This window comes from Microcebus murinus, chromosome 25, assembly GCF_040939455.1.
Source record: "Microcebus murinus isolate Inina chromosome 25, M.murinus_Inina_mat1.0, whole genome shotgun sequence".
NCBI classification, from domain to species: domain Eukaryota; kingdom Metazoa; phylum Chordata; class Mammalia; order Primates; family Cheirogaleidae; genus Microcebus; species Microcebus murinus.
This window is the reverse complement of record NC_134128.1, coordinates 22,610,071-22,625,620: the sequence shown is the minus strand read 5'-3', so window position 1 is coordinate 22,625,620 and position 15,550 is coordinate 22,610,071. Positions and strand designations below refer to the sequence as shown.

At 59.4% G+C, this 15,550-nt stretch overlaps 1 protein-coding gene across 5 annotated transcripts in view; it reads left to right on the top strand.

Annotated features, from left to right (window-relative positions):
• PFKFB3 (6-phosphofructo-2-kinase/fructose-2,6-biphosphatase 3) overlaps nucleotides 1–15,550 on the top strand; it is a 72,925-nt gene that overhangs the window by 46,926 nt on the left and 10,449 nt on the right. For all 5 annotated transcript variants that reach the window (XM_012741241.3, XM_012741239.3, XM_012741240.3 and 2 more), the window contains exons 2-11: nucleotides 6,304–6,429; nucleotides 7,300–7,396; nucleotides 8,029–8,095; nucleotides 8,578–8,652; nucleotides 8,936–8,992; nucleotides 11,925–12,049; nucleotides 12,825–13,032; nucleotides 13,960–14,106; nucleotides 14,219–14,323; nucleotides 15,332–15,461. In XM_012741241.3, coding sequence (XP_012596695.1) covers nucleotides 6,304–6,429; nucleotides 7,300–7,396; nucleotides 8,029–8,095; nucleotides 8,578–8,652; nucleotides 8,936–8,992; nucleotides 11,925–12,049; nucleotides 12,825–13,032; nucleotides 13,960–14,106; nucleotides 14,219–14,323; nucleotides 15,332–15,461 — 1,137 coding nt within the window. The remainder of the gene's footprint in view (nucleotides 1–6,303; nucleotides 6,430–7,299; nucleotides 7,397–8,028; nucleotides 8,096–8,577; nucleotides 8,653–8,935; nucleotides 8,993–11,924; nucleotides 12,050–12,824; nucleotides 13,033–13,959; nucleotides 14,107–14,218; nucleotides 14,324–15,331; nucleotides 15,462–15,550) is intronic.

Genomic DNA, 15,550 nt, shown 5'->3' with positions numbered 1-15,550 from the left:
CGCTCTCTTTTAACTTCTTCCTATTCCGACCTCCCTACTCCCATTCCCCAGACCCCCAGGGACATCGGGGTGCTCGTGCTGGGGGCGCCGGGAGAGCCACCTGGAGCTACACCTTTGCCCCCGGTTTTGATGAGGGTCGGTGGGTTGGTGACTGCACGGTTGGCGGCGTCTCACCTGCCCAGGGCGCACACACTCTGGGTGCTCGGAATTTACGGGCAGTGCCCCTCCCCATACGGCCCCCCACCACCCAGGTGAAAGCGCAGGGAGGCAACGCTGCCTCTCCAGGTAACGGTCCGGTCTGGGCGCCCATCAGCTGCACAGGGGCCAGCTACCTGGTGGGGTAGCCTGGTGGGGTGGTCCCTGGCCGGGACTGTAGCCTGAGAGATACCCGTGGATCCACGCGCAAAACCTCGTGGCATCAGGTCATCTGAGGGCACCTGAGCGCCAGGCGGCGGGCAAGACTTGCCACTGCCACGTTTCTCAGGACGGCCCCCACTGGACATGACAGCTCCCTGGATCCTTGCCGGGTGTGAATCACCGGCCTCGCCCAGACCTGCCTGGGAGGCAGCTGCAGAGGCCCCCCCGCGGTGCGCCCTGGGCGGGGACGCCAGCAGGTCCACTCTGCTGAACCTGCGGGGTTCTGGGGAAGCCCTCTGGAAACCCCTTCTTGGCAAGGTAGCCCAGGGCTGGGGGCTTGGCAGGTGTGCTGCTTGTTCCCTGGCCCTTCCTAAGGTGCTTATTACTAAACCCACCCACTGCTCGTCTTTGTGTACAACCTGTGCATGGTGTGCAATGCAACCCTTTAACCCCCCTGGGGAGGTTTGTCCACGGCCAGATGCAGAAACAACCCACCCTCCCACTTTTCACTTTTGCATAAAACAAATATTATCTACAGAGCACTTGCAAACTGCAATTGATCACAGAAATACAGGTTGATCCTATATATATATATATATATATATATATATATAGACATGAGTACACGTGACTGTACACATCTACACACACTCGTCCCCCGAGGGACAGCTGGCAAGAGTGTCCCCAGTGTCCGATGGCATGGAGATTGGCTGGCATGAGCTGAGTCGTAATTTTGAGCGACACCAGTGTGCAGCCAGGCGTCCTTCCTCTAGGCATCAGACACCGATCCTGCGGCAGCCCGCACGTCTCACACGCGCAGGGGAGATTTGCAGACGGGTCCCTGTCAGACCCATTCAGAGCAGGGGGGCGGGGCTGCTGCTGGCTGCAGCTGATGGATTAAGTCTCTCGACCCGCCCACTCTTGGAATCCCCTGATTGGGGCTCCGGGGTGTCGTTGGGGACACATTCCTTCTTGTAAAAATAACTGCGGCCTGGGATTACGGGTCCTTGTTTCAAGTGCCGGTGTCTTTCTCGGTTTAATAAGCAGTCACATTTATTTGTCTGTTACTGGAGCCGGGGAAAGAGGCTATTTCTTGGCAGCTCTCCTGAGACCCTGCCCTCCCTTCTCGAAAGGCATTTGGAACACCGGGTTTCTTTTCTTCCTCCTAGACCTGTCACCATCTTTATAGGTGGTCTCATGGAGGGGGTGTGTGTGTGTGGGCATTATTATTCGTAGACAAGGCAGCGGAAATGCAGCAGGAAGCACGAGTTGCAGACTTCTGCCTCTCAAGCACATGACTGGGGTGCCCTGTTGTGGCGCCCGTGTGCACGTGTTTCTTGCAGAACCTGCAGCCTCCTTCAAATGCAGCCCATAATTCAGGGAGACCCACTGAATTTGTCATCAGAATCGGCAGGAAGCGAGTTCTTGGCGTGCAGGAGCTGGCTGTCCTGTGTCCTTTGTCATCCAGCACTCAAAATCGAGAGCCTCTGTGTCCGAGTCCCTGCTTAGTGGAGTGGGTTGTGTGTCCACTCGGAACCTCAGTTTCTTCATCTGTAAAGTAGGTTACTGTCCCACCTCCTGGGTGGCACTGGTGAGTCCCAAAGACAGTGCCTGGGACTTGGCAGGCGTTGAATAAATAGTTGTCATCATCAGGGGAGGGAAGGGGGGGCATTGCTAGTGATCAGTGCCGGTTGTTGTGAACAGCAGGAAGAAGAACGATGGCCTCTTAAAGCACCAAGCTCTTTTTCCCCCTTAAATAGGGTGGAATGAGACAAGCTGCCAGTCTGTCTTTGCCCCGGGTTTAGATACTCAAATACTGACAGGAAGATTTTCATCTGGGTAGGGGCTGCAGCCGCTGATAGTATTCTAATATAAACAAGACAGGTGGGGGTTCCAGAGAAATCCCTGATGGCATTCTTGGTGGCCTCTACAGTTTGCAGTAGTGATTTGCAGCCCCCGCCGCAAGTTAGAATCACGTAGGGGAGATTTCAGGGGGGGAGGAAAAACAAAAAACCTATATGGGAACCATGAACCAAGCCAGAATTGCCCCGGGAAGTGGTGAAGCCAGGCTTCGAGCTGTTTGCATGGCTCTGGGCCTTTCCTGGTCACCATGGAGCTGTTGTATTGCCTCCCAAGATTGTCACTGGGTCACTGCAATGCCTAGTCCCTCAGCCTTGCTGGCTGAGGCCACACAGGGTTGCCAGCACTGTTCATTCTGCGTGGGATTACTCAGAGGTGCGATTACGTGGACGTTAGTTAAGATGTGCGTGCAAAGTGGTGCACGTATATGGTGACAGGGGAGTAGTGCAGAGGCGCTTTTGGAACAGGTGTGGGTTACCTGCATTGTCCCCGCCCCGCAGGGCTCGCTGAGATGTTGGTGGCTTTGAGGGAGGGCTGGGGTCTGTGATGCCAGGAGAGAGTTTGTGCCGGGTAGACAGCCTTGTGTCCCGAATCGCCTTGTGCGGGCCTCCTAGTCTTCCCCGGGGCCAGGCACCTGAAGCCAGTTCTCACAGAGAGAGACCTCCTTCCGGTGGCCCTGCGGAATTGCAGGGCCAAAGCAGGTGTTCCGCGCGGCTTCGATTTTGCCCTTGCCTGGCGGGAGTGGGCCCAGGTGGCTCCTGTACATAAGACGGGCACAGCCTCAGTTCCCTCAGGCAGTCGGAGCTGGGCCCTTCTTGGTCTGCAGCTCTCTGACGGCCGTTACAAACAGCCCCTTCCAGTTTTGTCATCGAAGCATGACTCACCGACGTGTAGAAAAGAACAGAGATGATGTAGCGTCTTCCCCTGAGGTTAGCATCCCGCAGAGCCTCTGGGTAGCAGGGAGCTCGAGGGAGGCGCGGGACCCACGGCAAAGCGTGTCCTTCCAGTGGTTTCTCTCCCAAAGACGAGCTCTGGGCATCAGAGCGGGGCCACTGGCTGCAGTCGAGTGCCTGCATCTGTCCCTGTGTCGCAGCATTATCAGAGAGTTATTAGCACCTTAATCTAGGGTGAATCCAGGGAGAACAGGAGGTGGATCTTGGGGTGCCGGCCTCTCGGCTGAGCTGCGATGGGGACCGGGGCCGGCGTGGGCTCCGGCCGCCCTTCCGGCTTCCACGTGGTCTCCAGAGCACGACCGAGGGTCCCAGAAGAAGCAGCTTGAGCTGTGCTGGTCAGTTTGCAAAAGGGGCGGAGGACGAAAGAGGAATGAGACTCCGAGATTTGGTCAGAAGCATCGGTGGTTTCCTCATCTGCCCGAGACGGAGACTGGCAGGCAGGGTGGAGGACAGACGACGCAGAAACCCTGCAGCGCAGGCAGAGGCTCGGATGTGCGGAGGAAGGGGGCGGTGGTTTATTTGGGTTTGGAATTCAGCTTGAACTCTTGCCCCAGGCTGTTTACTCTGCTGTGTCTGTGCTGGTTTGTTTTTTCCCCTCCCAAAGCGTCTCCTGCCAGAGCAGATTTGTCCCTCCGCTGAGTGGACAGACCTAATCCCCGCTTTGATAAATCAATCAGCTTCGGCCCCTGCCTGCCTGGCGAGGTCCCAGCGGAAGCGTGCGGTGCCCGTGCACAGCTGTGCGCGTGCCACCGCCTCCGCGCGCCCGGGTGCTCTCAGGAGGCGGATGCCCAGCTGTAGGGTGGGCGGGGGATGGGGAGGCACCGCTGGCCTGGGGGAAGGGCCGTGGGTGGGTTGTTTCTGAGCACAAGTGAGGAGCTGTCAGCAGGCGCTGCGGCTTTTCTGATGTGTCAACTGCAGCTGCCAGGGTGACCCTGGATGGGAGGGAGGCTGTCTCTGCACACCCTGGGGACATAGAGAGGCCCCTTGGTGCTTTATTTGGGCCACCCGGGTGCTCCTCACCCCCCGGCTCACCCCGGGCAGCGATAAGCTTCTGTTTTCCAGGAACCTGTTTGCCCCAGGGCCCTTGGAGGCGAAGGCGATGCCAGCCGAGGGCTTTGACCCTCTGCTGGCCTTTCTGCCCATCTCTGCCTGCCGGGAGGGTCTCGGTGGTCCCCAGTGTTAGCCAGGAGACAAAGGCCCTGGGTGTCCACACACCTGCTACACCAGCCCCCCCGGGCTCCAGGTCGGGGAGGTGGATCCTGGAATGAATTGCACGGAGGTGTTTGGACATTGACCTCAGTTTGGGACCGTCCTGGGGTGTCTGGCCTGAGGAGGAGGCTTCCTCTTCAGAGTCGGGGTGGCCTGTCTGTGGGGTGCTGGCTCTCTGCTGCCCCCACAGCCCCCAACCCAAGTTCCCTGCACATCAGGGCCTCTGTGCGAGGTGACCTCTGCCCAGCTCCGTGGTGCAGCTTTCAGAGCTCTCCCTGCAGGCTGTGTGCCCGTGCCCGGGGGTGAGGACGGCGCCAACCATGGCGGCCAGTGGGTGTGGGCGGTGCCACCCTGGCTGGAGCTGGCAGGCGGCTGCGGCTCACAAGCTGGATTGTCACTAGGATGCAGGAGAGCTGGATTGTCACTAGGATGTGGGAGAGCTCACCTGTCACTAGGATGCGGGAGAGCTCACTTGTCATTAGGATGTGGGAGAGCTAGATTGTCACTAGGATGTGGGAGAGCTCACCTGTCACTAGGATGTGGGAGAGCTCACCTGTCACTAGGATGTGGAAGAGCTCACCTGTCACTAGGATGTGGGAGAGCTGGATTGTCACTAGGATGTGGGAGAGCTCACCTGTCACTAGGATGTGGGAGAGCTGGCTTGTTACTAGGATGTGGGAGAGCTCACCTGTCACTAGGATGTGGGAGAGCTGGCTTGTCACTAGGATGTGGGAGAGCTGGCTTGTCACTAGGATGTAGGAGAGCTCACCTGTCACTAGGATGTGGGAGAGCTCACCTGTCACTAGGATGTGGGAGAGCTCACCTGTCACTAGGATGTGGGAGGGCTCACCTGTCACTAGGATGCGGGAGAGCTGGATTGTCACTAGGATGTGGGAGAGCTCACTTGTCACTAGGATGTGGGAGAGGTGGATTGTCACTAGGATGCGGGAGAGCTTGCCTGTCACTAGGATGTGGGAGAGGTGGATTGTCACTAGGATGCGTGAGAGCTCGCCTGTCACTAGGATGCAGGAGAGCTGGGTTGTCACTGTGATGGAGGAGAGCTCTCCTGTCACTAGGATACAGGAGTTCCACAAGAGTCTTGGGGACCAAGGAAGCGCCGGGCCTTCAGTTTCCAGGGTGACTGCTTGTAGCTGCTTTCTGAAGAGCCTCCCTCCCAGGGTCTTGTCTTACTGTGAGTCTGAGCTGCAGGGGACCGTCCTTTAGCAGCGGAAGCCAGGAGGGAGCTCGCGGGCAAGAGCATCTCTGGAGTTTCCAGGGGTGGGGGGTTTATCTGTCCCCTGGGCAGGGAGTAGCGTTCTGCATCCCTGATCTACTTTCATTTGATAAACTCTTACTTTTTAAAATTGCTCACAGAGCAATTTTCTTTCTTTTTTTTTAAAGGCCGCCCAGACCTCTTGTGCAGAGGTTTGGAAGTGATGGCTGTCTCTCTCTCTGTCTCTTGCCCTCGGGGCCCTGGCTCCCAGTCCCAGCCGTGCCTCTGGCCTTATGTTGCATTTGGCCTCCAGGCCCTAGTGCTAACCTCTCCCCCTCCCCTATTAATTTCACACCCCTCCCTCTCTAGCCTCTCGCCCCCCACCCCCATGCAAGGAGTCCCTTCCTACACCCACGGGCGAGCCCCTTTCACCTTCCAGGTGGTGTTAGCAACCAGGGGCCCTGCTGGTTTGGGAACCTGGTATCAGGTTGGGAATTTGGGGCTGGGACTTTCTTTGCAAGTTTAACCTGACAGCGAGGTGCTACTGGTCCTAGGGGGCCATGGTCCCGTTGGATGATAAAATACCTAGGGCTTTGGGATGCGGATGAAATAAAAACTTTGGTGAAATCCTTCGGGGGTTTGTCATGGGGGTGGGACCGTCTGGGGGCTTTGGCACGTGGTGGATGACACTCTTCTCTGTTTCTCTCCCAGCCTGTGGGCCGAAGCTGACCAACTCCCCCACGGTGATCGTCATGGTGGGGCTGCCCGCCCGCGGCAAGACCTACATCTCGAAGAAGCTGACCCGCTACCTCAACTGGATCGGCGTCCCCACAAAGGGTGAGGGGGGGTCCCAGGGCCGGGGCAGCCCCACCCCAAGTCCCATACTGCTGGTTCTCCCAGCAGGACCACTCCCAGCTGGGTCTGTCCCCTCGTGGTGGGGCCCGGGCCCACCTCCCACCTAGCTAGGTCCCCGCCACGCCCTGTCCACACCCTGCCCTTTCTGTTGTTATCCCCAGTGGCCATTCTCCTTCTTCCCACGCCCCTACATCCTGCCCAGCTCGATGTCACCTCCTTTGTGACATCCTTTCTCCGGCCACCTCCCTCGATGCGGGTCTTTTCCTTTAAATTCCCATCACACTCAGGGGTGACCTCCTTGTGCCGGCAGAGGACATGCTTGTGCATCTCTGCCTGGTCTTCCTGACCATGTCAGGAAGCCATGTCCTTCTTGAGCAATGGGAACTAGAGTTTATATTTGCTGTCACCCACCGTGCGCAGGGCAGAGCCGGGAACTGGGTATGACACTCGGTCCCCGGCCACTGCAGGAGGACAGCTGCCGTAGACTCGGCAGAGGGCGTGAGACCCCACTCGCTCTGCGATGCTGTTGGTGGGAATGGTTGTCCCTGTTTTTCATACACCCTTGGCCACCCCCGTTCCTACGGTCATGGTCTCTGGTCTGAGCCTGGGATTGGAGACTGGTCGGGGCCATGTGGCTCCACCTGGGAGGGGTGGCTGGGCTGCTCCGTCCTGCCGCATCCGGGAGCGGTGGTGGCCCCAACCCGGGGTCCACACCGTGGCTTCCCTGTCGCATCCTCATCTTACTGCAACCGGCCTCGGTGGGCCGGGTGGCTCTTCCTTTGGTCGGGAGCGGGAGTTGGCCCCTGCCTCCCATCTGGCCACCCACGGCTGTCCTTGTGTTCCCGCCCGCAGTGTTCAACGTGGGCGAGTACCGACGGGAGGCCGTGCGGCAGTACAGCTCCTACGACTTCTTCCGCCCCGACAACGAAGAGGCCATGAAAGTCCGAAAGTAAGGCAGGCCGCGGCGCGTGCAGGTTGGCTTCGTTCGCAGGCTAGCTCTGCAAGAGCAGGAGGACGCCGGCCTGCGGCGCGGCCGCCAGAGCTGGCCGGCGTGGGGACGGGTCTCTGGGCCTGAGACCCGCTGCCTTGCTCTGTCCCCCAATGGTCCAGCCCAGCTGGTGACAGCCCGGCAGCCAGCGACCACCTCTCAGTGAGAGTGGGCGAAGTCCTTTTCGTCGGAAGCGCCTGTTTACCTTTGAAAAGGACTTTGTCACGAGGGGGGGGTCACGAAACCCTTGTGCAATAGCGTTTAGACCTGGCTGCACGTCCGAGTCACTTGGGGGGCTGGTTAAGCCCCCCATGCCAGGCCCCTCCCCCCTCACCAGCTCGGGGACACTCTGTGGGTGGCCTTGGGCTCCCCGAGGGCACGTTCCCCAGACACCAGCACCATCTCTGGCGGGACCTGCAGCCACCCACGCGGGGCCTTAGGTCGGAAGCCTCTGTCTGGCCAGCCCGGCCGGCACGGAGCACTTTGTGCATAGCGTGGCCAGTGGGTGTGTCGAGGCGTGTGACTCCGGGTGCTTGGGCCTCCCCGGGGGATGGGCCCCCGCTGACGTGAGCTTCTCTTTCCGTGTGCTGCAGGCAGTGTGCCTTAGCCGCCTTGAGAGATGTCAAGAGCTACCTGGCAAAGGAAGGGGGGCAAATCGCGGTAAGTCTGGGGGGTGCAGCCGGCTCCGGCTCCAGTCCCGTAGCAGGAGGGCGGTGGCCTTGCTGGCCTGGGCACTGCCAAGAGTCACCGAGGGGTACCGGAACAGGGACACGTGCCTCCGGCTCTGAGGGTGGAGGGAAGCAGAGTCAGAGATGCCCAGTGACCCAGGAGGGCCGTCGGGGGTCGGGGGTTGGGGGTTGGACTCTGGACTCTTATCCCGACCAGGGCGGGCAGGGCCCTTCTGTGTGTGCCTCCGGTGCCCCATACCATCTGCAGTTTGCTTTCGGGGCCGTCCCCGAGTGCTATAGTTACTGGGCTCGCCCCTGGAGAGGCCCGTGGGTGAGCATACTCCCCCTGAAAGTGCATTTTGGGGCTTATTCCTGGAAACGACAGGTCTGGCTTCCCCCCCCGGGGGTTTTAGAAAATTTTGTTAAATGCAAGCTTAGGTTCCTCTCTCTCTGGCTCTCCCTTTGTCCTGTCAGGTTTTCGACGCCACCAATACTACTCGAGAGAGGAGACACATGATCCTTCACTTCGCCAAAGAGAACGACTTCAAGGTGAGCCAGGTTTCCCGCCTTGCCCCGGAGAGCTGGGGGGTGGGGGAGCACAGAGCCGATTCCCCGACTCCTGCTTGGTCCTTCGCCTCTGAGTTTTGGCGGCTACAACTGGGGCCTGGCGCCAGGACCCGTGGGTCTGGGGAAGTGGGTCTTTGGCGTCCCTGGGGGTTGATGATAGCCGGTGTCCTTCCTCCCCGCAGGTGATGACGAGAGCAGGCCCACGGCACAGTTGGCGCTTCCTGGGGTTCGTTCTTTTCTAACTCTCCTGCCTTGCTTCCTCTAGGCCTTTTTCATCGAGTCTGTGTGTGACGATCCCACGGTTGTGGCCTCCAATATCATGGTAAGAAACCCCAGGAACCCCCACTCTTTCGAGGCAGCTTGGGCCTCGAGGACGTTTGCGGTCTCGGGAAGCGGGCGGCCGGGTCCGGCGCGGAGAAGTCACTAAACCGTTGGAACCAGCTGCCCCCCAGCTTGCTGGCGGCTGTGTCCCAGACGTGGGGCGCTCACGGTGGTGTTTCACCCGGAGGCCTGCCCTGCCACGGGCTGGCTCTGCCCGGGGTCTCCGGGGAGACGGTGCTCAGGCTCGGTTGGGACCAGAGCAGGTTCCGTTGGCGGCAGGAACTTGGCAGCCGGGTGGTGACGGAGCTGTGTGGACACAGGGTCCGCTCACGCCCGTGCCGGGATGGGACAGCAGGCTGGTCTCTTGCTGTCACGCCTAGGGGGCAGGGATTCTCTCGTGTTGACGAGAGTCTGCAGGACTCGGCAAGCTGGCTGCAAGGTCCCCAAGTTCAGGAGGAAGGAGGGACGCAAAACTCTCTTCTTGCTGTTGCATCTCATGAACCGCTGCATGGGGGTGGGGAGCCTGCCTGGATTCATTGAGGGCACTTGAATGAACATTCAAGAATTTGATTAATTCTTGAATGTTATCACCTTATAACAATGTGTCCGATAAACAGGAACGGTTGTTTTGGAGACTTAACCACAGGTCACCTTCTCCCGGTGGGGATAAGTTTCTCACCAGCTTAAACAGAAGAGAATAAGGCGTATCTACAAGGCAGAGTGGCTCTGAACACCTGTTCGCCAAGAGCTGTGGGGCTCTGCATATTAGCACCGTGTTTCCCCAAAAATAAGGCGGGGTCTTATATTTATTTTTCTTCAAGAAGAAACCCTAGGGCTTATTTTCAGGGGATGTGTTATTTTTTTTGAAGTACGGTACAACAGTCTACATTGATTCATTTATAGAGTTAAGTCGTCTTCTTCTGGAACATCATCATCACTCTCCAGACCCCAAATCCCATCCTGAATGTCTTGCGACTCTATTTCCTTTAGAGTCATCGGCCCCAATCTCTCCTGTCGAGCAACAGAGCTCTCACGGGGCGGATGAGAAGGGCTGCTCGTCTTCTTTCCCGCTCCGCGACGACACGCATGGGTTGTGCAGACGCGCTGCGCAGCCACGCCCGTCACTAGGGCTTATTTTCAGTGTAGGGCTTCTTATTGTGCAAACGCTTAGCAATCCTGCCGGGGCTTATTTTATGGGCAGGCCATATTTTCGGGGAAACACGGTACTCATCTTAAAGCGGAATGCTAAGGATGCATTGGCGTCTCGCCTTTTCTCTAAGGCAGTGGCAATGGTTACAACCATTTCTAAGAAACGGGTTCGTGTTTCAGGGAGGGCTGTTGGAACTGTGAAGAATCAGTTCACACTTGCTGGGTGGGTCCGAAGGAAGGGGCCCGTAGTGTGGGGAAACAGAGTCACAGTCATCTGAACAGAAGGTCTGCCCTGTTTCTTTGGCGTGGCCGCCCGGGTTCCCCTCGGTAGGGTAGCAGAGTGCAGCTGTGACACGGTGTTTTGCCCAGCGAGGAGTCACTGATGTGCTCAGCTAGGAGTTTGTCGTGTCTGGGAGTCCATTCACACAGAGAGCCGTTCGCCCCAACCCTTCACGTCCAGAAATCTCTTTCTCTGATTAAACCTCAACGTGGTCTTGCAGGGTAGGCCCCGGAATTTGCGAGCTTAGGTACTTGTTTTATTGCAGCAAAATATGCACAACATGACTGACCATCTTAAGCGTTTGTAAGTGTGCAGTTTGGTGGCTTTAGCTACGTTGCTGTGGGCGGGCAGACATCGCCACCATCCGTCCCCAGAACTTTGTCATCTTCCCTGCCGGAACCTCTGTGCCCATGACACACTGACTCAGATCTTTGGGTTTTTTTTTTTTGTTTGTTTTGCTTTTTTTTTTTGAGACAGAGTCTCACTCTGTTGCCCAGGCTAGAGTGCCGTGGCGTCAGCCTAGCTCACAGCAACCTCAGACTCCTGGGCTCAAGCAATCCTCCTGCCTCAGCCTCCCGAGTAGCTGGGACTACAGGCATGCGCCACCATGCCCGGCTAATCTTTTTCTATATATTTTCAGTTGGCCAATTAATTTCTTTCTATTTATAGTAGAGATGGGGGTCTCGCTCTTGCTCAGGCCGGTCTCAAACTCCTGACCTTGAGCGAGCCTCCTGTCTCAGCCTCCCAAGAGTGCTAGGGTTACAGGCGTGAGCCACCGCGCCCCGCCTGACTCAGGTCTTTTAAGAGCAGCTGCTTCCCAGCTGTGGCAGCTGCTGATGGGAAAGAGAGCCGGGCATGGAAACCTGCTGAACTTCCTGCACGTCTGCTGGGTGTCTCGGACCTGCTTGGCAGCAGGCGTCTGCAGACCCCCGGGGTGGTTCCTGCTCAGGCCCCAGCTAGGAGGGCAAGCCCCGGGGAGGAGCGGGCAGGGCTCTAGTTAGAGAGAGAACCACAGAGCAGTCGCGCCCGGCTGCCGCCGTCTGGGCGGCCGGAGGAGGAACCAGGCGAGACGGGGCGTCACCAGCAGCTGCCAAGCGCACCTTGCAGCTGACAGGCAGCTCCTCTCGGTGCAGGGACATTGCAGGTGCTCAGCCCAGTGGCGGGTCAGGTTCTCCGGTGGGGACTCAGGTGCTAGACTGACCCCGACTCTCCGGTCCCATGCAGAGGTGTTTGTCTGGAATCCTCCTGGGTCCCGCCGTCTCTGCCCTTCTGGTCGGCCACCCTCCGTCCCCCCACCCCCACCCCGGGGGTGTCCTGCCCGAGTAACATCAGGCCACGGCCCCTCCCCCACAGTCTGTCTCTTTTTTCCCCCCTTAAACGCCGGGCGGGATAATCTTTATCCTGAGCCCTCGTGCTTTCCCCTTTTGAAAGCCCCAAATCCTGCTTAATCTCGGCAGAAAGCCTTCCAGCGTGATTCATCAGCTGCCTCTTTGTGGCTTTGCAGGAAGTTAAAATCTCCAGCCCGGATTACAAAGACTGCAACTCGGCAGAAGCCATGGACGACTTCATGAGGAGGATCGGCTGCTACGAGGCCAGCTACCAGCCGCTGGACCCCGACAAGTGGGACAGGTAACTCCCGGGGCCGCCCCTCGTCTGCGTGACCTGCCGGCGAGTTTAGTGTTTTCCTGGTGCTCCTCCTTTAAATCATTTGCTCCTGGAAACCTTTCTGAATGCTCATTGGAAATGTCTTTTTTTTTTTTTTTTTTTTTAATTTTTTTTGGAGACAGAGTCTCACTCTGTTGCCCGGGCTAGAGTGAGGGCCGTGGCGTCAGCATAGCTCAAACTCAGCAACCTCCAACTCCTGGGCTCAGGCGATCCTCCTGCCTCAGCCTCCCGAGTAGCTGGGACTACAGGCATGCGCCGCCATGTCCCGCTCATTTTTTCCATATATATTTTTAGTTGGCCAATTAATTTCTTTCTATTTTTAGTAGAGACCGGGTCTCGCTCTTGCTCAGGCTGGCCTGGAACTCCTCAGCCCAAACGATCCTCCTGCCTTGGCCTCCCAGAGTGCTGGGATGACAGCCGTGAGCCACCGTGCCCGGCCCGGAAATGTCTCTTAACAAAAGTCCTCGTTGACAAGCCACAGTCAGTCAGCGTGGGTATTTCAGAAGGACAGAAGCTGATGTCCCGCAGCGCCCAATCTTGCCGCCGGACTGTTGATAGTTCCTTTATTTTCTTTTCCATTTTGTTTCTTTTTTCTCTTCTGGGAGGCCAGCCGGCCTCGGGAGCAGCCGCGTGCTGGGGGAGCGCGGCGTGCTCACCCCCTGCCACAGTTCTGGCTCTTCTTGTGCCGTCGGGGGCGGGGCACAAGGCCTGACGGGGTCCTCGGTGCGCCTCCCCGCAGGGACCTGTCGCTGATCAAGGTGATCGACGTGGGCCGGCGCTTCCTGGTGAACAGGGTGCAGGACCACATCCAGAGCCGCATCGTGTACTACCTGATGAACATCCACGTGCAGCCGCGCACCATCTACCTGTGCCGGCACGGCGAGAACGAGCACAACCTGCAGGGCCGGATCGGCGGCGACTCGGGCCTGTCCAGCAGGGGCAAGAAGGTGGGCGAGGGGCCCGGGGGGAGGCCGCTCCGGCCCTGGGGCCATCTCAGCGGGTTCTCGGGGTGGGTGGCCGGTGTGTGTTCTGCTGCTGTTGCCTCAGTGTGCTCACCTCCTGCATGTGTGTGTGTGCACCTGTATGTGTGTGCTCACTGTGTGCCTGTGTGTGTGTATGTGTGCACCTTATGTGTGCTCGCTGTGTGTGTGCACCTGTGTGCGTTCACCGTGTGCGTGTGTGTATGAGCACATGTATGTGTGTGCACCTGCATGTGTGTGCTCACCGTGTGCGTGTGTGTGGGTGTGTGTATGTGTGCACCTGTACGTGTGCTCACTGTGTGTGCACCTGTATGTATGTGCTCACCGTGTGTGTGTGTGTGCACCTGTATGTGTGTGCTGGCTGTGTGTGTACCTGTGTGTGTGTGCTCACTGTGTGCGTGTGTGTGGGTGTGTGTATGTGTGCACCTGTGTGTGTGCTTACTGTGTGTGCACCTGTATGTGTGTGCTGGCTGTGTGGCATGTGTGCACCTGTGTGTGTGTGCACCTGTGTGTGTGCTCACCGTGTGTGTATGCACCTGTGTGTGCTCACTGTGTGTGTGTGCGCCTGTATGTGTGCTCACTGTGTGTGTGTGCACCTGTATGTGTGTGCTCACCGTGTGCGTGTGTGTGTGTGTGTGCACCTGTGTATGTGCACGCACAAGAGTGCATTGCAGTGGGGACTGAGAGAAGAGCCGAGCCCCCGGGCTGTGGGGAGGGTGTGTCCTGTGGGCCGGCCATCCAGGTGGCTGTCGGGTACCCAGCACCTACCCAGGGTGGTGCACGGTCGGTCCCTCGTGGGCTGCCCTGCCCCAGCCTCCAGTAGGAGGCGAGGGACACTGGGGTCGGGGCCTGTCCTCCCGGGACCGTGCGTCAGGCCTGTCCCCACGCTCTCAGTTTGCCAGCGCCCTGAGCCAGTTTGTGGAGGAGCAGAACCTGAAGGGCCTGCGGGTGTGGACCAGCCAGCTGAAGAGCACCATCCAGACGGCCGAGGCGCTGAGGCTGCCCTACGAGCAGTGGAAGGCGCTCAACGAGATTGACGCCGTGAGTCCCGCGGGCGCCGGGGCGGGCGGGTGTGCAGGGCGGCCTCGCCTGCCCTGAGAGTCCTCAGACCAGGCCCCTGGGGCCCTCCAGTGACCGGCTGGGGTCCCTGCAGGGCGTCTGCGAGGAGCTGACCTACGAGGAGATCAGGGCCACCTACCCCGAGGAGTACGCGCTGCGTGAGCAGGACAAGTACTACTACCGCTACCCCACCGGGGAGGTGAGCGGGGCGCCCACCGTCGGGGTCGGGGGCCGGGTGGCTGTCCCCGCACTGAACCCGGGCGCGGCCCCGGGAGAAGCCTGGTCGTGTTTCCCCCGAGCAAAAGCGAGAGGTGGGAGTCTCTGGGGGGGTGTAGAAGGGCTCGGGGCAGACGGGGGACGGTGCACAGGGGTGCACGGCTGGCGAGGACGTCCCCAGGCTGCAGGGAGGGGGCCGTGAGTCCTGGTGGGCCCAGTGGGCCGCTGCCTGGACCACGGGTGGAGCGTGGGCACGCTCGTGAATCTGGGCTGTGGCCAGCCGGGTGTGTTGTCACCGGCAGGTCCTCCCCGTTTGCATCCTCGAAGCCCCAGCCCCGCCCTGTGAGCCGGCTGCTGTCCTCTGGCCTCACCCACCGGGACCCGGCATAAGGGGCCGAGGGCCTGGCGTGAGCAGAGCGGAAGCCCTACTGGGCGCGGCCCTGCTCCTTGCTTTCCCGTTGTTTAATTGGCACGAAACTCACAGAACACAACAGTCACCATTTCACCCGTGTCCAGGCACACAACAGCTCAGCGGCTGTTGGTACATTTGCCATGTGCCAGGCAATTGTGACCGCTGACTCCAGGGCGTCTCCCGGACTCCAGAGAGAACCCCTGACCTGCCGCCGGCACCCCCTCCCCCGCCCCAGCCCCGGGCCAGCCTACCAGGAATCTGCTTCCTGCATCTGGGAATTTGCCTATTCCGGGCATTCCATGCAAATAGGGTCAGACGCCCCGCGTGGCCTTTTGTGTCAGGCCTCTTTCTCGCAGAATAAAGGTGTCAGGGCTTGTTCGCATCTCAGTGGGCGCCAGGGGGCTCCGTCCTGTCTGTGCTGGGCAGTGTCCCTTGTAGACACCCCCTCCCGGTGGTTGGTGGTTGATGGCGGGCTGGGTCCGGGTGAGCTCTCCGGACGGCCCGCTGGGAGGCTGTGGCCCGGGCAGAGGCCCCCGGACCCCCGCCCTGCGCTGACGCGGCGGCCCGCCCTGCCCTCAGTCCTACCAGGACCTGGTGCAACGCCTGGAGCCCGTGATCATGGAGCTGGAGCGGCAGGAGAACGTGCTGGTCATCTGCCACCAGGCCGTGCTGCGTTGCCTGCTGGCCTACTTCCTGGACAAGAGCGCAGGTGCGCGGGGCCGGCCGCGGGGAGGAGGGAGGAAGGCCACGGCTTTTGGGGGGGGGAGCAGCCACAGGCCAGCCATTGTGGATCATGGC